At 47.0% G+C, this 22,578-nt stretch overlaps 1 protein-coding gene across 1 annotated transcript; it reads right to left on the bottom strand.

The window, feature by feature from the left end:
* Positions 1-1,310: 1,310 nt before the first annotated feature.
* SHISA7 (shisa family member 7) lies at positions 1,311-22,345 on the bottom strand. Its single transcript, XM_084808471.1, has 5 exons — positions 21,798-22,345; positions 18,693-18,847; positions 14,379-14,444; positions 8,853-9,005; positions 1,311-3,858 (listed from the first exon to the last, which is right to left on the bottom strand). Exons 1-5 carry the CDS (start codon positions 22,343-22,345, stop codon positions 3,242-3,244), a joined length of 1,539 nt encoding a protein of 512 aa, XP_084664597.1. The 3' UTR covers positions 1,311-3,241.
* Positions 22,346-22,578: the final 233 nt, after the last annotated feature.

Raw genomic sequence — 22,578 nt, 5'->3', positions numbered from 1 at the left:
GAGCAAGGAAATGTTGGTGCGGAAAATAAAGGGGTAAAAAACTAAGCACTGAAACAACAAATCCACCTATATTTGGAAACCAGTGAAATAATCCTAAGTGTCCAAAACCTTCAACATCTCATGCATTTTAAATCTTGGCAGTAACGTGTTTTTTGTTTTTTTTTTACTATTTACCCAGAATTTTATCTCTTATATTTGATTTCCCACCCCCACCCCCTGAACTTCCAGTGCCAAGTTTTTATGAAATTTCAGGTATACAAACTTGCAAATATAAATTAAATATTCCAAATTTGGTTCCCTTCTAGTACAAATTGTCTCCCCCTCCCCATTCTGAATGAACATACTAAAAAAAAAAGCCAGAATAAAAAACCAAATCATTTTCCTTACTAAAGTCATTATTTTAAAAATATTTTCCGACATTTTATTTAAATAAAAGAAACCAGGCTTTCCCTGCAAAATTCCATCCTTTGGCAAATGCAGGGACAGACCGAAGTGATTAATTCATGGCTGCATTCAGATGTATCCCTAAACCTTTGGTGCAGCCTGCAAGGAAGAGATTGGAAGCTTCTACTTCCATTTGAGATTTAGCTGCAGTTTAGTGTGTTGTCCAAACACTGAACTGTGGTTAATCTTAACTATGGTTAATTAAAACAAAGCAGATTCATGAACTATGATTTGAAGTTGCCTTGTTTCCCCTAACTATAGTTAAGGTTAATCACAGTTTGTTTGGGTTTGGACAACACAGCAAGCTGAAGCTAATCTAAAATGGAGGAGAAATCTTCCAAACCCCTCCTGATGGCAATGCTGGGAGAGGAAGGGAAGCATGTCAGAACAAGAGTTGCTTAAACTCGTTCTTGTACCAGCCAATCAGTTTAGCATTATATCCAAACCAGCGCACAGTTTCAGAGGGCTGTGTGTGTTAATTTGTCATTCTTGGCAATTAAAATTAACCAACCCCATAAACTGTTCTGGATTTTTCTTCTATATCAAAATGCAGACATGTATATGCTCCAAACTGCAATAGTGAGTAAACTCTTGCTTAAAACAAATTTTAAAATCTAGATCTTAATATCCTCCAGACTATGCAAAGAGAAAGCTTGATTTTGGAAGTCTAAATTAACGACAATAGCAGCTGAAAACAAAATTTAAACCTCAGGAGGGGGGAATTCTATTTTAAAAAGTCAATTCTATTAAAAATTATTTTACCTTCTTTTCACAATGTTGTTTCTTAAATAAATACCTGGACCTGTTTGCCATGCTTTCTATGACTCTTTGTTTAGTTAAAAAAGAACAGAAAATGTTCTAGAAAGAAGATATAGAGTGATGTTTTAAGAGTCCTGAGCATCATGGAGGTTGGGGAAGGTTTGTTTGTCATAATAGTACTTGAAAGAGCTGAGACTTTTTAAAAACTACACTTACATGAACCAAAGAGGAGGCATTGATGGATCCACCCCAGTAATGGGGAGGTAAATAAAAAGCACTAGAAAAATTGACAGAGAGTGCTAGCAATATATAAAGATATGTACAGCAGAAGGTGTTGCACCTGATCCTGCCCTAGATCCCTTATGGGCAGAACCATAGCCAAGTTATAAAATAAGGATGGGATGAGAGTGGCAAAGGGCAGTGTATTGTGTGATACCCCACTTCCTGCACCTTCAGCGCCGGCCAAACTCAATATTGGATGCAACAAGACAAGATCGTCACCATTCCCCATCGTTCCTGTCTTGGAGCACATGTAGGAAGGAGTGAGGAGGGGGCTCTTGTCTGTTCACTTTGCCACTGTATTGGCAAAGTTTGTGATAATGTCATGAGAAGATCATCATGACCTCATTGTGTACAAAAGTAGGGCCAGGTGTCCCTGACCTCCTACAAAGGTGCTGATTTCAACCAGGTCTCAGATGTTGACCCCAATCATAAAAGCAGATGAAGCCCCAGAGAATTGACTTCATCTAGAGTGGATGAGCTCAAAGCAGTCAGTGACATCAACAATGCTGGATGAGGCCCACAGTGATGAGATCACCAGAAGTCAGCATCGTTGCCTAGCCTGGCTACTTTGATATCTGTAGCTACTGGCTGAGTCCATTGTGCTGAAATCATCAATAGGTGACAGGCACAGGAACCTTGACATCATTCTTAATAATCATGACTGGCAGTACTTTCATCAAATGTTGACAAGGCCTCTTCAAATATCAACATGTCCGATTTGCCCTAACATCACACAGTATTGACAATACCTACAACAGCTGGCTTTATCAGTCCATGTGATGCCCTGTAGGGTTATATCACAACTAATATACTGACAAACCTTACTTTCCATGGGCATCATTTATAACTGACAAGTCACACAGTTGATGTCAAAGGTCCACAGTGTTGACACCATCAAATGTTGACGGTGAGGGCATCAGAGGTCAACAAGACCTATAGCGCTTACATCATCTGCAGCTAATAGAGTCCACAGTGTTGACACCATTGATGGTGTCGATGGTGTCAGTTGGTCAGTGGAGCATCCACAAGACTTGGCAATGCTCACAGCGCTTGAGTATCAGAGGCAGAGGGTGCCAACATCATAGTCAATCCACAGATGTTGTCTTCAGAAGTCTGAGACAAGGCCCACAGCAATGACACCATCAAATGTTGATGGACAATGCTAGTGTTGTTGTTATCGAAGACTGGTGGGGCCTGGAAATTGTGACATTAGCCAGAGCTATCACCAAGGCTACATGATTGATGCCATGATGGATCCACAGGCCTGGTCACCAACAATCAATTCAGCCTTGATGTCATCAGATCTGGACAGCAGTGATGTCACCAGACAGGGAAAGAGATAGCAGCAGCAGCAAATACATGAAACCTACTAGTTTTGACATCTTCAGAAGCTGAAGAAGACTGCACAGTAGGTGCCTTCTAAGAAACCAAGCAGGCCTTGACATCATCGCATCTTGACATGATCCATAGTGCTGATGTCATAAAACACTGACAGCCAACATCATAATCAAAGATGGTCAAGACCTGGCAGGTCAGATGGACATCAAAAGCCAGTAAATACTGTGATGGCATCATTATCAAAAACCAGGCTAGGACTTGACATCAACCAAGATGGAGGCCATAGGGCTAAAAAAAGAGAAAAGGAGCCCCAAGGAAAGATTGTGAGCACCAGAGAAAGGGGGGGGTGGAGCAGAAAAGGGTAGAGAAATATGGCCTTGGAAAGTCAATTCAACCTGAGTTGGGGAGTAGGGACATCTCACACAGTGACCTCATTCTTGCTGCCAGTAGGTAGGTGCTGGGTTGGGTGGTGCCCAGGGATGAACTGGACTTGATCAATGGTGCTTTGCCTCTTGGCTGCAAAGCCCTGGCGCCGGGTGGCGGCCTGGTTACTGCTGGCCTCCCATGGAGTAGTTGTCTTGGGGGAATTATTGGAGGTGGGATGAGAGTTCTTCATGATCATGTGATGGTGGTCAAGCATAGGGGTACTGCTGGCACAGACATTGGTCTGAGAGAGGGCCTTCTGGTGGCCCAGATGCATCTCCTGGAAGGGGCCTGTGCGCTGATGGAGACGCTCAGGCGAGAGCAAGCGCTCTTGAGAATGCAAGTTTTCACGGGAGAGGAGGTGCTCGTGAGAGATGACACGCTCGCGAGGAATAGTGTAGTCATAGTTTGAAGGGCGGTAGCTTCCCCCTCCGCCACCACCATCCGAAAGGATGTGTTCCTGGGACATGACACGCCGTGGGTTCTGTGACTTCTCGGAGTAGCCATCTCTATCGTAGTTCATCTTCATGGCATGTAAAGGCAGGGTCCCTCGTGTCAGCTCAGCGAGATGCCGCCGCTTGGCATAGAATTCATCCAAGTCCTTCTCAGCTGCTGGGAGATAGAGGAAATAAGTGAGATGTTACTGGATGATTGGGATAGGAGTGGGAGGGTGGGTGGGGATGAGAAGAAGGCAGAGAAAGGAATTTTACGAAGATGGATGGGTGGCCTTGAGGTGCTTCCATATTAGGCGTTTAATGTGGAATTGTCATTTTTCATTGACTCATTTCATTTTTTCCCCACACAATACCATCATCTAGTCATTGTCATCCTGAATTTTTCCTGTGGTTTTTCCATTTTTCCTCAGACCGCAGAAAGTCTGGCTTTTTTGAGAAGAACAGAAGAGTAGTGCAATCTCCACAGACGCAGATGCCTGCAGGGGTGTGCAACTTGTGGCTCTCCAGATGTTTTGGCCTACAACTCCCATCAGCCCTAGCTAGCATAGCCAAGGGTGCGGCATGATGGAGGTTGTAGGCAAAATATCTGGAGGGACACAAGTTGGCCACCCCCCACCTTAGAACTACTCTTCTGTATTTTGAAGAGGGTGGGGTCTTGTATGTGGGCAGAATGCATAGTTCTATAATTCTATATCTATATCTATCTATATCTATTTACATGAACCTTCTAGTTAGCACTAAAATGCTTTTCCAGCTTTTTTTATAATGAAAAATAGGTATAACACTTCAGTGCTATTAACGTTAACTTTTTAGACAGTGATATGTAAAAGATCATTTCCGGTCATCACAATTAGCCATGTTGCTAAAATGACAGTGACCTGAAATGTTTTTTTCAAATCATTTTTAATAAATTGGTAATTCATCAAAGATATATGCATTCTCCTTCAAAGGTTTGTAGATCATTAATCCAACAAAGGAGACCTTGTTGGATTAAACCTTGTTTCAGTGGGTGGAGCTTCATTGACCATGTCCCCAACCCCTTTCCCTTCCCTTATTGTGCCCCCCACCCTTTCACCCTACCTTGCTGCATGTGCCCCCTTCCTCTTATGTTTACCACCACCACTGCGTTGGCTCTCTGGAGAGCCGCACGGCAGGGAGAAGCAGCTGAGACAGTTTTCATGAAAGCCCATCCACCCACTCCACCTGCTGTCTGGCTCTCACTGGGAGGATTCTCAATGCAAGCCAGAGGGTGGGTGTCTGAGAGCAGCCGCCCATGCTGTGTTTCACTCTGAGACTGTGTGGCTGTTCCAGAGGGTCCCTCCGGCTGCTCTGGCATTTGCCAAAATGGGGCAGTGGGACTGACAGGGCTTTTCAGAGCACCTGCTAGCATCACGAGTGGGCGGCTGCTCTGGAGAGCCCTGCCAGCCCCAGTCTCCTGCTGCAGCAAAAGCCACAGGGGGAGAGCAGCTATCAGGGTTCTCTGGAGTCCCCGCTGGAGGCAGGGGGCGGGGGAACGGTGCAATTTGCCACTCCTCCCACTCCACTGTCTGAGGCGAGGGCTTAACCCTACCTCATGAGAGAGCCAGCCATGTTACTTCTAATAGGGAAAGTTAATTGTATTATACTTGTAGTTTATAACAGAAAAGCAATGTCTGGGTAGTGTTAAGGGCCACCTGTCTGGAAGCAGCCTTACTGTCACATTCTTAGAAGGACATAGACTGATGAGAGAGCCAGAGAATTCTCGCAAGTCAGGCTTAAAATGAATGATCTTTCAAGGCCAAACTAGATATGACAGGTAAACCAGATATATTTATTCACATGCCTGCTGCATTCACATATAAAGAGGGAGGTAGAGGGTCTACTCTTTATATCAGGGGTGGAGGACCTCAGGCTCAGGGGCCAAATCCAACCCCCTGGGGGTCTGAACCTGTCCTCCAGCATTCCCCAGAAGGCCACTCCCCCTTCCCCAGGCTCTGCCCCCTTCCCCCCCCAACTACTGATTTGTTTCGTGGCTTCCCAGTTTTTGTGCAATTTTTCCTCCCCATTCTAAAAGGTTGAAATGCCTCTCCTAAGGCTTTGTTACTGGCAGTCAGAGCTTTAAGATACACTATGCTGGGATTTTTGTATTTTGGCCTTGCCCCTTCCACCTTTGGCTCCACCCATCAGGACTAGTAGGCATTGATAGCCTTCTCCTCCAGGAATTTAACTCCCTTTTAAAGCCATCCAAATTGGTGGCCATCATTGCACCTTGTGGTAGCAAATTCCACAAGTTTAAATATGCGCTGTGTGAAGAAGTACTTTCTTTTATCTGTCCTGAATCTCCCACCAATCAGCTTCATAGGATGATCCCAGGTTCTAGTATTATGAGAGAGGGGGAAATGTCTCCCTATCCACATTCTCTACACCATGCATATTTTTGTACACCCCCATCATGTCTCCCCTTACCCTCCTTTTTTTCCAAGCGAAACAAGCCCAACTATTGTAACTTTCCCTCATAGGGGATTCTCCAGCCCCTTGATTATTGTAGTTGCCCTTTTCTGCACTTTTTCCAGCTGTATGCTGGTGCTGAACCTGTCTTGACTCTCCTGCCTGCCCATTCCTCCAGCTGTAAGTTTATCTGGCCATGGCAGCCAGATCTGAGAAGCCGTCTGTCATTTGAAATTTAGCACAATGCCCTGGGAGTGCCCAACATAATGCTGCTCCAGGGCATTCTGGGAAATTAAAATGGTGGATGTCTTTCTGAATTTAGTGGCTACTGCCAGGTAAGCCTGCAGCCAGGGAGGTGCCAGCTGGGGGCCCCACTAGGGAGGCTCTTTGCCAGGATCCCATCAAACCTGGAACTAGCCATGAATGTGGGGAGCAAAACCATCCTCACTGTGCTACAAGCATTTTTCTCCCAGGCCAGCTCAAATATCAGAATTGAGTCAGGATGTGAAGTAAATGATGCTCACCCCTAAATGGAGTTAGGGTGAGCAGGGAGGTGGCCAGGTTTGCTGATGACATCAAATTATTTAGGGTGCTTAAAAGAAAAAAGGCACAGCAAAGAGCTCCAAAAGTATCTCTCCAAACTGGGAGAATGGCCACTGAAATGGCAAATGTGGTTCAATGCAAACAGGTGTAAAGTGGGGCAAAAAGAATCCTAACTTGATGTATACGCTAATGGGACCTGAGCTGATGGTGACTGGCCAGGAAAGGAATCTTGGGGTTGTAGATGCATTGGCCCAATGTGCGGTCACTGTGAAAAAAGGAAATTCCTTGTTGGGGATTATTAGGAAAGGAACTGAAAATAAAACTGGCAATATCATGTGACATAGTGATGGCCACCAATTTGGATGGCTTTAAAAGGGGATTGAACACATTCATAGAGGAGAAGGCTATCAATGGCTACTGGTCCTGATGGCTATACGCTACCTCCAGTATCAGAAGCACTATGCCTATGTACACTAGTTGCTGGGGAATATGGGCAGGAGGGTGCTGTTGCACTCATGTCCTGCTTGTGGGTTTCCCGTGGGCAGCTGATTGGCTGCTGTGGGAACAGAATGTTGAACTACATGAACCCTTGGTCTTATCCAGCATGATTCTTCTTATTTTCTTATAATGCATATCTGTTGTGCAACCACACTTGGAATACTGTGTACTGTTCTGGTTACTGCACCACAAAAAGGGTATTGTACAGCTGGAGAAGCTGCAGAAAAGGGAAACCAAAATTATCAAGGGGCTGCGGCAGCAATGAGGAAAGGTTACAACCTTTGAGGCTTTTTAGCTTAGACATAAGGTGAGTAAGAGGGAAACATGACAGAGATGTTTAAAATTATGCATGATGTGGAGGAAGTGGACAGAGAAAGTGGGAAAACGTCTCCCTCTCTCATAATGCTAGAACTCGGGGTCATCCAATGAAGCTGAACAGTCAGAGATGCCACCATTCAAAACCAGTTGTTTGGGAACACCAGTGGGAGGATTCTACTGCTCTCATATCCCACTTGTGGTCTTCCCATTGGGGCATCTGGTTGGACACTGTAGGAAAAGAATACTGGACTAGATGGAGCCTTGGTCTGATCTAGCATGGTTCTTCATATGTTCTTAGAATTGTTTAAAGCAACAGACCACAGTGAGGTATGCTGGGGCAGAGGGGCAGGGTTTGGCTCCTCTCACTCATGCGCCCAATTTCTTATTAAAAATGCACACACTCTCACATGCACGTTGTAATTTATATGTGAATAGGACAGACACGTGAGTAAAATACACATTGCTGCCCCCATCACATCTACTTAGTCCAGGGGTGAGCAAGTTGTGGCCCTCCAGATGTTTTGGATTACAACTCCCATCAGCCCTAGCCAGCATAGCCATTGGTGGGGAATTATGGGATTTGTAGGTCAAAACATCTGAGGAGCCAGAAGTTGCCCACCCCTGACTTAGAGCATCTCTACACCACTTAAAATCCCATGCTTAAAACAGGTTTCTGCTACTGTTTTAAATGCAGGATTGCGACAGACTCTCTTTACAAGTGCTTCCTCCCCCCCCCCCGCTTTCCCCCTCCTTTCCCCCTTATCTAAGTCTTCCATATGTTTCTTTATACAGCCCCTAGATGGCGCTGTGGTCTAGCTCCTCTGATTGCAGGTTTTCCTCAAGCAGAACTCAAGCCCTGTAATTTGATAGCCCATTATTTTTTTAAAAATGGAATAAAGGTCATTTAGTGCAGGAAACGCCCTGGAGGTTGTCATCTAAAGGGCCCGCAAACTTCCATAAGTGAGCAATCTCAATAGCAGGATAATAGCTCCGTGTGAAGAAGCCCTTAGGCCCTCAGTTAATTTATAATACATACATTGGTCAGAATGCTCCTTTCCATTATAAATGCTGTTTCTTTTCTGCATAAACAACAACCACACAGGTCACATAAAAAGCTCAGGAGAGGCTCAAAGGCAATTTAAGCCTCACATGTGAAAATTCTCAGAGGGTGGGGAAACGGGACTCAAGGACGAAGCACTGACAGATATAAACATATAGAGGCAAGGAAAGTGGGATACTGAATCATGTGCATATGAAGAAAGGAACGTATCGCTGTATCAAGAATTGGGAACTGACTTGAGAGAAGACTGGGTGCCCCTCTAGAAACAAATGTCCCTTTATCTCCTTCCTAAAAGATCAACTTACCCAAGCGTTTGAGTGAGGAGTAGCGGTTGAGTTCCGACTTGACGGCCGTCTCGTAGGAAGGGGGCAGATGGGAGAGGTTGTGGAAAGAGCGGGAGCAGCTGAGGGTGTTGTACTTTGTGGTGGAGTGGCTGGGTGTATGATTCACATGCCAGTCTAGAGAAATGAGAGAAACCCTATTAGTTCAACTTACACTGGCTCCTAGTCCAAATGGAGTGTCCTTAAGAGGAGCTGCTTGTATTTGTTCATTCCATTGTTACAGAGCATCCACATGACATGGTTGACATCCTGCCACATTCCTGTGTTGTCTATCTTGTCCTCCTGTAGTTTCTCAGACCTGGTGCGTGTCAACTTTTAAAATGTAAAACCCAATTGCAGTACCAGTCTCTCCAGTGTGGACCAGCAAAGTTCAATTAATGCCTGTTGGGGTCAGAGCTGACAGCAGCCCTCAGCACCCTTGGGCAGCTCTGGGGCTCCAAGTTCCCTGACAGGGCCCACAGGTGCTGCCACTTGGGCTGCCCACCCACTCCCATCGCTACAAGGTTGTGGAGGCTGGAAAGATGTCCACCATTTTAATTTTCCCATAGTGCCCTGCGGCACCTGATATAGCATCGATCCGGAGTAGGGTGGCCACTTATGCATCACCAAGAAAGAGACCAATTTGCATAACATTTGCATATACTAATAAATATGCATAAATGCAAATCTAGAAATAAGAACTATAATTTAAAGAGAAATATAATATATCTCACCATAGCGAGAAAGACTGACCAAGTGACCTGTGTGCCTGCTCAGTCTACTATTCAGGTGATAACTGTTCATGGGCAACAGCAAGGGCTCTGCCTCACCCTTCTTATGGTTCTTTGTCTTTAAACCAGACTTGGGCTGGGCAGCCCATCAAAGAGAGGACATCTTCAAGTAGAGAACTGTCCTCTAACAACTCTTTGAGGACTATCCTCTGTAAAATAGGACACCTGGCTACCCTACCTCTGGAACATAGCCAGGAAATCAAAATGGTGGGTGGCTTTCTATATGTAGCTGCTGCCACTGCCAGATAAACCCAGAACCAAGGGAGTGAGTAGGTGGTCCCACTGGCATGGATGAGCACAGTTACACCACAGGGAGCTTTGCCAAGGTCCCCCTGTAACCCAGAGCCAGCACTGGTCAAGCTGCCCTTTTTAAAAATTAGTTGTTTTCCCTCCCGGGCATGGGCATTACTGACTGGCTTTCATTGCCAATTTCTTGTTTCTTGGCGGCAGATTCTTTACTAACTGATTTACTCTTTGCAGCGTGAGGAACTGTTTGTTCTTTTGTTATTATTTATCTGTCATCAATTATGATTGTAACTGCGTAATTCATTAAAATAAAAAAGCCTGGCTCAGAAGCAATAGAAAAAAATCTTTCAAAAATAAGTATTGCTGTTTTTGCACCAAATGCTTGTCTGCCACAGCCAAGCTGCCTGTCGATGTCTTGTTGAATCACCCACCTTGGCAGAGGAGGATCCAGTGCCCCCCCTCACATCCAGTGCCCCCCCTCCCCAGGCCACATTCATGCTGCATCTGCCTACAACTACTTACTCCTTCCCTGAATCTGTCCTTGTCTTCCTCCCTTCCTCCATAGGATCATGATGGGAGGAGAGGTAATTTTCCTTTGGAACTTAACTGCTGACAGCTTCACTTTTGATTTCCGCCCTCCTCCCCACCCAAACTCCACCTTGATCGCTCTACATTTCTGCTTAACCACCTGCAAGCAGATCACAAAAGGGTGCACACACAGCCCCCCTCCCCATGCATTAAAAGGAGGAGGAGGAAGAAGGTGGGAACTATTTCACTGAGAGGAACAGTAACCTGAGCACTTAGGGACAAAACAGGCATGACATTATTCATGAAATTAGCAGGATGACTAAAAAAAAAAAAAGGAAATAGCACTTGTGACGTCTCTGATCCAGATCATGATGGTCGCAGGCCAAATAGTTAAAGACCCCTGCCATAGTCCCAATCCAGATCAGGGAACCCCGATGGCTGCTATTTACTTTAAAAAAAAATTAAAGCAATGACTAATGGTGTGAATAACATGTCAGGCATTTTGGCCCTTACTCTCTTACTCACTGGTGGATTTCAGCAAGCTGTGACCAGCAGAAAGAGAACTAGTCAGGGGGGAGGATGCCAGTGATAGGAGGGGATTTTCACCTCTTGCCCTTGGATCAGGTGGGTGCGGCAGATGATTTAGCTCAACAAGAAGTCTGTACCACCCCCTTAGCTAAGTCTGAGCGTCATGTCTTCAGTCCGAGACATGACATTAAATCACTTCTTTAAAAAGGCATTCCTGTTCCCTGGTGGAGAGCTCTTTAATTACTTGTTCATTTTTAATTTAACTTTATCATAATTGTAGAATTGCATAATTGCATGTGTGTGTGTGTGTGTGTAGGTGTAAAGTGGAACAAAAGCAAAGCAACAAGGAGGCTCTGGATCCACTATGGATGCAGTCAGTCTTAAGTTAAAATATGAGAAAGATGGATAGACTAACAATGGAGTAATTTCAAAATATATTTAGAGATAAACATTTCAGCTTCCATCCTCATCAGTCGCTGTAATGTTATCCATTTAACAACACAACTACTGATGAGGGTGGAAGCTTGAAACATTTAGCTCTAAGTATATTTTGCAATTGCTCTGTTAGTCTGTGTATTGTTCACATACATACACACACACGTACGTATAAACATACACATAAACGCGGTATTTAAAGCCTCAAACAGCACTTTAGACATATTCGTTCCAGATCGAAGGATGTCATTAATCACTTAAAACGTATACATTTATATTAAGGCTGCAATCCTATGCTCGCTTACCTAGGGGTAAACCCCACTGAACACAGTGGGACATGCGTTTGAGCAAAAATGCATAGGATCAGTTTGTTGGAGAGCACCATAGCCCAGGAGCAGAGCACACGCATCTTATGGCCAAGGTCCCAGGTTCAATCCCTGACATGTCCAGATAAGGCTGGGAAGGACTTTTGTCTGAAATTTATTTATTAATTTTGTTGCACTTATTAGTCATCCTATAACAGAAGGTTCTCAGTGTGACAAACAATTTCAAATTGTGGAAAGCCAGTGTGGTATAGTGGTTAGAGTGTTAGACTAGGACTTGGGAGATCCGGTTTCTAGTCCCTGCTTGACCAGGAAGTTCACTGGTGGACTTTGGGCCAGTTACTGACTCTCAGCCTAACCTCCCTCACAGGGTTGTTGTGAGGATAAAATGGAGAGGAGGTATACACCACCCTGGGCTCCTTGCAAGAGGAAGAAGGATGGGATATAAATGTAATAATAAATAATGACCAATAAAATAAATTAAAACCAAAAACATCCACTTGGCCAGCCCCACTGTTTGAGCCTTTTTACACAAGGCTTTTCTTGTGCATTTGTGCTTCCTCAGTCATGGTAGTTTACGGGTCCTTTACACGATGATGTCATCCTCCAGAGCAAGTTTTTTTCCCTAATAGGGAAAGTCTAATTTTTTTCTCAGTGGTGTTATAGAACCCCTGTGTAATTGCACAATTCTGGTATACCACATTGCCACCAAGTGGTTGTGTAATGGAACATATAGAAAGGCAGAGAAAGAAAAACCTCTGGGGAAAAAAACACGTGTAAAGGAGCCATTTTTAATCCCACAAATAATCTGGAAGCAGAAGCCTTAGTAAAAGTTAAAAGCCTCATGTAGAAAAGCCCTTTGTCTCCAGGATGCTTCCAGACGAGGCTTTTATTGCACCATTCCCTTAACTCATTCACGGAACATTACAGGGGTCCAGCCATCATTGTCTTCCATTTGTTTCTTCTGTCTTTTTCCTTACCACAAAAAAATCTGTTAAGTAGGGAAAGACGGAACAGCTGCACAGTGCCTTTTGACGGGTAGCTTTAGAAGCTGTCTGCCTGGAAGCATCCTTACCGGACAAACACATACAGAATCAGCACAGGCTCCAAAGGGTCATCATGTTAAACGGTCGATTGTAACTTGGGCCTTTGTATGTCTACCAGGGCAGCTCTGCACTTTAGGCGGCAGATGTTTCCCACAACAAACATATAAAGAAGGGGTGTTGAACCTCTTTCAGCCCAAGGGCCAAATTAAATTTTGGAAAAGCTCTTGGGAGCACACTTTCCCGTGGTGGATGGGGCAAAAGACAAAAGGGAACAGCGCCAAGGCAAAGAAGCCCAGGCCAAAATATCCTGAACACCTAAGCCTTAGGAGAGGCATGAATGGGAAAGAACAGTGCCAAGGCTGGGAAATGACCCAGTCAGATTGGCAGTCAGGGGAAAGGGGCCAGAAGTTCAAATTTGGCCCACGGGCCTGAAGTTCAACACCCCTGTGATAAAAGGAGGCCCAGATACATGTATCCAGGTGTATATTGCCCACATTTTATGTGTTTGCAGTGGGAAACACTCATGCACACACAGCCAATGGATTTACTGTGAAAAATATGGGGATGCCATTTATGAAGCAGGTGTCTGGTGATGTAGGCTTATGCCTCCTATCTAAAGGAGTACCTGCTCCCACATGATTCTGCCCGCCTACTGAGACCCTCAAGGGAGGTTCTGCTCTGCATCCCAGTGCTATCCAAAGTACATGTGCTGTGTGCACAGGACAGCGCCCTCTTAGCTGTGGAGCACAGGAAGCAGGGCCGGCACCAACGCCTGGCATTCTTGGGCCCCTGCCAGGGGTCCACCACTGAAGCCTGCCCTGAGCTCCCTTAAAATATTTGTCTTGGCCTGGCGCTCCGAGCAGCACTGGGTGGCTGGCTTTAGCTGCGATTTTAATTTCCCAGAACGCTCATGAGCAACACTACATTGAGGTCATTGTGGGGAATAAAAACGGTGTCTAGACACATCCATCTGGAGCTGCTCAGAGTACAGCTTCTTGTCTCCAGGTAAGCTCACTAGGGCCCACCAATGGAGGAGAGGGACCACCACAGGCAACTTCGCTCAGGCCTTGCTCGAACTTCGAGTCAGCCCTGTTGGGAAGCCATATTATAGGAGGTCAGGGCATTGGTCCATCTAGCCTGGTCTTGTTTACACTGACTGACAACAACCTCTCTAAGAAGGTTGAGGTCATCTTTGCCATTCTTTGCTACCTGATCCTTTTAAAACTGGAAATGGCAGGGGCTGGACCTGGAATTTTCTGCATGCAAAGAACACGATCTACCACCGGGTTATGGTCACCCCCTCAACCCCAATGTGATGCCCAGACCCTGGAGTCTGCTCCCTTCGGAGGCCTTCCCCCCAATGTATAGGGGACTGGTCCTTCAACAGGGGATGGTTTCCTTCCTTCTCGCTGTTTTATGCCACTCCATTTTATGATGTTCAGTGTTATAAAAACGTTTAAAGAGTGTTTCGTAATGGTTGTATGCTACTTTCGGAACCTTTTGAGCTGATCATTTAGTTCATCATATTTATACACATAAATAAAATAAATTGTACCACTCTCTCACTTTCTGAACATTTTGTCTATTGGCTATCGAACAGCTCCTGACACTTACCCAGAGTGGCTGTGTGGTGCTTGGGGCTGTTGACGTTCAGGTGGATGTAATTGTGATGCATGTTATCTTCAAAGGAAAAGAAAAGAGAAGTTAGGTGGGTGGGGGCAGGCAGGGCAGGGTGTGAACTTTTATCTGCTAGGTGGAAATCTGCCTCAAGCAGCCACTAGGGGTCACCCGATTCAGATTTTAAGATGTCCGCTCCCGGCTGTGTAAGGAAACTCCTGTCCACTTCATAGTTGCAAAGGAAGACAGTGCAAAATTGGTCCCTGCCCGTCCTTTGCACCAAGCAAGGAAGTGGGGGAATATCCCCAGAAAAGACAGACTTCTCAACTCTCTGGTATTTAGTGGCAGTGGGCTCCCACCTTAACTGCTGGACTTGCAACTCAGTGTATCTGAATCTCAGCTCCCTGTCCATAAAATGAGACTTTCCTCACTATGCTTGAAGCTTGAAAGCCCTGGTCTAGGGATCCCCAACATTTTTGGGCCAGTGGGCACATTTGGAATTTCGAAAGTGTCTCGAGGGTGCTCTCACAAATGGTGACCATGTGGGTGGGGATTGCCCATTCATAAGATGCCTGCCATGGAGGGCATGGCTGTTGACAAAACACACATTTCCCAGAAGGCAAACTGGTGAGACTAAAAGAAAAGTAACCTGCTCAAGAATCTAAGGAGAAGGCAGAGGTGGGTTTTGAGCTCCAAAAGACAAAAACACTTTTATGAACCCAAATAAAGATGGCGCCGGATGGCAGCTCTTCACAGTGCAGCATGCCAGCCTCCCAGGTATTTTGTTTTGTTTTTAATTTTTAAAAATCATAAGAAATAAAAATCAGGAGGGTCAAGTCTGGTGGGCACCAAAAGAGGTGTCTACAGGCACCATGCTGAAGTCCCCAGCCCTAGTCCCTAAGAACTGGGAGCCTGTTACCAGCAACCTTTGAGTCCAACTGGACCCGTTGAGAATGCTCACTGACACTGAGGAAGGCAGATAGTCAGGTTCAAAGCTAGACTGTCCTGGACTCTGAGCACAAAGCTGTAAGGCTTGGCTATTGTCAGCAGGGCTGGAGTGAAGGGTAAGCATAGTTGGGCACTTGCCAGGGGCCCAGAGACAAGAGCCCCCTGGACATCCTCCTCCTCTTCACCACTGCAACCTGCTTGTTCACCTGCCTCTCGCTCTGGACAAGACAAGGGTGGTGGTGTGAAGGAGGAGCAGTAGATGCTCCCTGGCTCTCTGCCTGTCAAGCAAGTAAGTCGTAACAATGATGAGGAAGAAGGTGAGGAGCAAGAGCAGTTGGAGACAGTGGCGGTGAGTAGTAGACTCACTGAGGGAGGGGGCCCATGGAGGGTGCCTTGTCCAGGGCCCTCCAAAACCTGGAGCTGGCCCTGATTGTCGGAGCCTGCTTATGTTGATCCTAGCACTGCCAACTGAACAGGGAAAAGAAAACTGGTCATGCCGGGTCTTCTGTCTTTCACAGCAGCTTGGTCTGCAACAGGTAAAGCTTTTCGTGCCAGAGAGATAAACACTACTGCCTGCTAATGTCTGCAGGGCAAGCAGGTATAGGGGCCAATTGAAAAATGGGCAACCCTCAGTGATCTGCAGGTTTAATCTGCCCCCAGCCCCACTCTCACTTCTGTGCTTTTTGAAACAGCTCAGATGGAGGGAAGGACATAGACACAAGGAACATTTCTACTGATGCATCTCAGCATCAGTGTGCACGTTACATTGAACAGCAACCTTGTGTTAACCCTCCTCTCCTGCAAACTTCAGGGTTTCCCCAAACATGTTGATACCTCCCGCTTGTTTGTCAGTAGCCCTGTTTTGGTGACAATCTTATTGGCACTCACACCTGAGTTCGCTTTTAGGAGTGATTATGGTCAAGCGTATCTGGCCTCCTCCTGGCATCTCTGGGAGGGTAATTTTCAGGGGGGAAAGGGAACTGCGTAACCCAGTGTTCCTTTTCATTCTACCTGGAAAGGAAACAGCTCATATGTTTGAATGAGGCCCTCCCCCCACCCCCTGTACCACCACAAACCTAATATTAATGTTCAAGACAGCACAAAGACAGCCAGACAGCTAGAACTGGTTGTCATGGCAAACAGGCTGTTTCCCCACAAGCTTCTGCAGCTTAATTCTTGCTGCTTATATATATATATATATATATATATATATATATAATTTAAAAGCTGCAACCTCCAAAGAGCAGGAGTTAGCATGAGATATTCCTGTGAGAAAAGAGCTGGGGTGAGGGAAGGGGCTGGAAGTCGAATGGAAAGGAAAAAATGGGATGGAAGGGAAAAAATGGGATAGAAAGCATTCTCCTCCAGGGGCCATGGAATGGCTGGCTTAGGGTGCTGCCAGGAAATGGGATGTGGGGCAGTCACCTTTTTTACAGGGCACTGTCTTTGATCCCAGTTTCATTGATTTGGGTGGGCACATTATTGTTATTTTTGTTTCATTCATATGACACTCTTTCCTTCATGGGGCTTAGAATGGGAGTCTCTCATTCAGAGTGTAACACAAAATTATGGTTTGCTCTGACCAAAGTTTAGGCTCCATGATTTGTGTTCCAGGTGTACCAGCAAATCATGGTTTGTGCAACTTCCATCATTCCCCACCTTTCCTGAGAATCTCGCCAATGCTGCCCCAAACAACAGCTTCTGAGGGCGGAGCAACATCCCGTAATGGGATGGACACTTCAAATGAAGTTCCAAATGAGAGTTTGTCCAAAATGTGGTTTCCAAACCTATAGTTTCAGGTCCTGATTTAGTGGCCACTTGCCACCTATGATTTGTCAGTCTGTGTTGCTGCAGACATCATGACAAAACCATGGTTTGGATTCTGCAAACTACGGTTTGGCATTACCTTGAACCATCTCACTGAGCAACTGGCCAGGACCAGAGCTGCTCAAGTTTACAGACAGAGCTATCTCATGCATTCCCACACTATTCTTTAAACCAAGATGTTGCTAGAAGAACAAGAGGTTAGGGGTTGCCAAGATGCTCATCTCCACTAATCTCTATGGCAGGGGTGGGCAAGCTCCAGGATTAGGGGGGCACATTGCTTCCTCCCCCGGAACCCACCAGGAGTTGCATCCCTCCCTCACTGTTGTTTTCGTGCAAAATCACTGCCTTTTCTGCCACTGTCGCAGCAAATTCAACAGCACCGGAGCAGGGAGGCTGCAAAACAGCCATGGGGCGGGGGTCACATGTGGTCTGACCACAGGCCGCGTGTTGCCCCCCCCCATCTTATGGCGGAGCACCCCAATGGAAGTCATTGCCCGGCTCAATTTTGCACACTCACTTCTGCCGAGTCCCACACACCAATTACGTGGCCAGCAGACCAGAAAACAGAGCACTGTCTGGTCTGTTATTGTGCCTTTGGGCTTCTTCTCACGACCGGTTTATCCCACCACTGTACTGCTGTTTCTAATTCCTGTTCAAGCATGGGCTCTGTTCACTGGTTGTTTTTATCTCGCTACATTCCACTTATTATCTTTTCACAGGGTGGGGGGAGCCTTTCATAAATATTGCTACTCCTGCACAACAAACCTTTACACCCGGCAGTGGCATCACACAATTTCCTCCGCCTGCCCCTCTCTCTCCCCTCGCAGAATGCTGGTCGATGGGTTGTGATTGACACAGCCACACAATACGGATGGACAGCAACCCCACTGACACTCCCCCCCCCCAAAACATGGGTTCATTGCCGGAATGCTGTTGTGCTGGCCATTCCATGTTGCGCCAAGTTTGGCTGTTTCATGATCACAGCATGGTGGTACGCCACTCTGCTGGTCTGACGGACTCCCACCACATTGTGTTGTGCCAGTAAACAATACGGTATGATGAGGAGGTGGAAGGGCACAGGTGTGGCGAGGTGACACTCTCACCCCATCATCATCACTGCCATCAGCATCATAACCACACCCCCTGCAACTGCCCGCACACAGCGGCTCATTTCACCATGGTACAAGTACATGGTCTGGCACTTTCATGGAGTGACCAGAGAAAAGACCACATTTTCCCTCTTCTGAAATAGCACAGGATAAGCAGGGGGAAACCCCTGGAGGACAAATACATCATGTAAAGCACCTGGAAAATTTCATGCTTGATGAACGCACAACAAAACCCAGGTGTAGAGACACCCTTTAATGCAGCTTGATTTACAGAAAGAGGTCGAAGCTTTTCAGAGCATGAACCATGTTGTGCTTCTATTTCTGCAGATCAAACTGCTGTTACTGGGACTGGTTCAGAAACCAGCACAACCCCCAGGCCTCCTCCCTCCTTGTGCAGCAGCCCGCCCACCCCTTCCCTACCTCTTACCGTGACTGCTTTTGGAAGGTTTCACCGTGTTGTACAGGTTCTTTGGGGGCCGAGCCGAGCCATTGTCTTGGAAGTTTGAATTAATCACGAGGCTGTTGTTGCGCTCAGAGCATGAGCTGGTGCCTGCTTGGTGCCTGAGAATGTCGACCAGAGCCCTGGCCAGGATAAGAAACCAAGAGTCAGTGAAATGGACATCAAGGCATGAGTACTGACAGTAGTCATACAGGCTGGGTTCAGGCAGCTACAACATACATTAAGTCAGCTGTATCTTTTTAGTAAGTGGCCTAGTATGATGGTGCTGTGTGAAATGCACATTCTAGAGCTTTACTCTAGTGATGAAAACAAGTTCAGGGGCTGAGCCTTGGCTAACAGCCATATGTCCAGTCCTGTGTCCAGTTCTGGGCACCGTGCTTTAAGGAGGATACAGATCAGGGGTCTCCAAACTTTTCAGATCAGTGGGTACATTTGGAATTTTGAGACACTCTTGTGTGGGCACTCTCCCAAAATGGCTGCCATGGCAGTGGCTTGCCCATGCCATGGTAAGCATGACCAGTCACACCAAACACTAATTTCCGAGAAGGTGAGACTAAAAAGAGACTGGTGAGACTAAAAGAAAAGTAACTTAAACAAGAACCTAAGTACAAGACAGAGATTAAAAACAATTTGAAGAAATAAAATAAAGGGGGAGGGCTGAGCACCCTCTGTGGGCCCAAGCCTCTCCTCAAGCTCTGCCCTGCAGGGGGAGAGGAATCCCCATGTTATCTCTGATCAGAGAAAAAAAGAGATTCCCCTTTGCGCAACTCACCCTCCATCAGAATCCCTTCCTTATCTTCAATCAGAAATTGGAGATAATATGGGGATTCTCCTGCAAGCCCCAGCTGAATCCTTCTCTGTGCTGCTTGCACCCACCCCTACAGGGACACGAGAGGCATAGGAAGAAGAAACCCGAGTCAGTGGGGCCTTGCACAAGCCGTCTCCTGCAAGCCTGGGCCAAGTCCCTTTCTCTGTGCAGGGAGAGACACAGATATTTTTTTGAAGTGGGCAGGGCGGGGGTGGATGATGTTCTGGGAGGGGTGGGGCTTCAGGGTGGGGCCCTGCGCTATTGAAATCATCCGGCCCAGTGGCTTGGTCCAGGGGCCGGATTATCTGGCCCCTGGACCAAAGTGATTGCCCTCCCCTGTCCTAGAAGGAAAGTTTGAAGGAACTGGGTACATTTAGCCTGGAGGAGATGGACATGAAAGCACTCTTCAAAAACCCTGAAGGACGGTCACATAAAAGAGGGCAAAGACTTGTTCTCTGCCCCTAGAGGGCAAGGCTAGATGTAAAAGGCATAAGGTACCTAAGAATATATTTCATTTGTATATTAGGAGAAACTTCCTGATGAAGGTGAGAGTAGTCTGACAAGGGAACCAATTACCGGGGGTGGGGGGATGGGCTCTCTGTTGCTGGAGGGAATCAAGTAGAGGCTGGACATCTATCTGCTGGGGACACTCTAGCTCTGAGTTTCCTGCAACAAGCAGGAAGCTGGACTGGATGGTCTCCAGGGACCCTCCAACTCTGTGATTCTGTGGGAACCATCAGTCCCAGAACCGTTTCAACCCTCTAGAATAACAGTTTTCAATGCACTGTATTTTCTGCCAAGAGATTCCTGCGCTCTGCCCTGGAACCCTGGCGCCTGTTGCAGGGGATGATTCCGGTGGGTTTTCTAGGGTGTGCACTCAGTTCAACTAGGGTGGCCTATTTTGCAGAGGGCAGTCCTCTGTTCTGGACAGCTGGCAGAGGTTAGTTCTGTATCTGAAGGTGCCCTCTAGAAAAGAAAAAGAGCCAGAAGAAGAATGGAGAGCAGGGGGGACCTTGAAGTTTCCCACCCGCAATTAGCAGCACCTGGACAGCCGACAGGCCACCTGTCAAGTTTTCTTGCCATTTCTATTTAAATTATAATTATTTCTAAATTTGCACCTACACCTATACATTTGCATGGATGGCCCCTTCTCCCCAACCACTGACTGTTTGGTGGTTTTCTGGCTTTTGTGAAGTCCCCCCCCCCCCTTCTAAAACGTTGAAATGCCTCTCCTGCAACTTAGGTACTGGCAGTCAGAGCTTTCAGCTACACTATGCTGGAATTGTTGGTATTCTGGCCCTGTCCGCCACTGGAACGCAGCCCCTGAGAGCTTTTCCAAAAGTGAATTTGGCTCTGGGGCTGAAAGAGGTTGCCCGCCCCTGGTGTGCTCAGTGTAGCCTCTGACCCTCAGACACCAAATGGGGAAGGGGAGGGTGGAACAAAGCCAGCCCCATTGTTGTCTCAATACGGACCAACAGGCCCCGCAGCTGCTTTTCTTTAAGCAAGAGGCATGCCTAGTCCTAGGCATGCTATTGCAAGCTACTATAATGTGACGTGTCATTTGGGCCTCAGGCTTTGGAATCAAAATCCAGCCAGTCAGAGGTTGAACAGAATCCAGCCCAGCTCTGAGCCCCAGCATCATATGAGATGGCGTCACATATGAGATGGCGTCACATAGGGATGTGCGAACTCACCCCTGTCTGGGTTCTCCAGGTGCCCGCCCAGCCCCTGCCCCTGCTGGCCAGTCCCCAGACCGCACTCGAACCCCTCCCACATTCAGTGAGCAGCCCGTACTCATCCCAGTGGCCTTGTCAAGCTCTGCAGTCACCATTTTTTTTAAAAAAGGCGATTGCAGAAATGAGCTTTTTGTATGTGCGAAAATGCGCATTTTTGCGAATGCGCACATTCTCATGTGTGAAGTGCACATTTTTGCAAAGGCACACATTAGTGTGTGCGCAAAAATGTGAATTTTTCGGAAAATGCACATGTTCGCATGTGCACAAGTCTGCGTTTTTGCAATCACCATTTTGTTTCTCAAAAAATGGTGACCTCAAAGCTCAACGAGGTCGCCGGGGTGAGTGCAGACCATTTGCTGAGCGCAGGCAGGGGGCGGGCAGGGGCTTGGCAAGCGGGGCTCGGCGGTGTGGGCAGGAGCAGGTCCACTGGATTCCCGGACTGAATCAGGCACCCGCACCACCCCTAACGTGCATGTCAGAGCATCAGGGAGCGGTGCTCACCCCCCACTGTGCTGGTGGCATTCTTACCTGGGCACATTGAGTTCTCTCCCATGAGGCCTCCTTGAGGCTTTGCTGAAGAAGAATTTGATCCCAACCCCCACGGCTAAGGTGAAGCTGATGACTCCACAGATGACGTACACGGTGCTGTTCCCCGGCTGCTTGCTTCCATTAGGCGTGTCAGGCCCGTTTGTGGCTGTGCCGGCGACGGTGGTAGCAAACCACTGTGGGTTCTCACGGCACTTTCCTTGCTCCAGCCTCTGGGACCGGTCCTCACAGCAGAAGCGGTACTGGCATGTGCCACAGCAGAAGCGGTAGCCCCCCGTAGTGCAGTTGAATGCGGCGTCGTACTGGCCCATGACATCATAATAGCCTTGGCACGTCTCAGAGGGCCGGGCCCTGCTGGCGCTGGTGGTCACATTGCTGTTCAGGGACGTCAAGCGCTTCAGATGGGCCAGGAAGGTGGGCAAGCCCCAGCTCTGGTTTGTGTGATGCGGCGCCTGGATGACGGCCAGAGCCGTGCGCCCAGCCAGGGCTTCAAGGGCTGCGTACAGCATGACCGTCAGCAACTGGTACATGGCGGGTGGGTGGGAGGGGGGGACACAGCCAAGAAGCTCCAGCGGCGCTGGCCAACGTTGTGGTTTCAGGGATTTAAAAAAGCGTATAAAAGAGATCCAGGCAGAGACACTGAAAAGATCAAGAGAACAGAAGGACAGTAAGTACAGCCCAGCAGGATCCAATCCATCTTATGATTATCGTTTAAAATTAATTTCTTTTTGTGAAATTTCAACAAAACACAAAAAAAGGAAAA

This window comes from Heloderma suspectum, chromosome 6, assembly GCF_057233095.1.
Source record: "Heloderma suspectum isolate Gila_16-S chromosome 6, 16-S_ref, whole genome shotgun sequence".
NCBI classification, from domain to species: domain Eukaryota; kingdom Metazoa; phylum Chordata; class Lepidosauria; order Squamata; family Helodermatidae; genus Heloderma; species Heloderma suspectum.
The sequence above is the reverse complement of the archived record's forward strand: the minus strand, read 5'-3'. Positions and strand labels throughout refer to the sequence as shown.

What these genes read in the sequence shown, in the direction of transcription:
- SHISA7 (XM_084808471.1), bottom strand. Translation starts at nt 22,345, where the DNA reads ATGTACCAGTTGCTGACGGTCATGCTGTACGCAGCCCTTGAAGCCCTG. An exon ending in ACCTTCCAAAAGCAGTCACG is followed by an intron (nt 14,445 to 18,692) that starts GTAAGAGGTAGG and finishes TTTCCTTTGAAG; the next exon opens with ATAACATGCATCACAATTAC. An exon ending in GCACCACACAGCCACTCTGG is followed by an intron (nt 9,006 to 14,378) that starts GTAAGTGTCAGG and finishes TCATTTCTCTAG; the next exon opens with ACTGGCATGTGAATCATACA.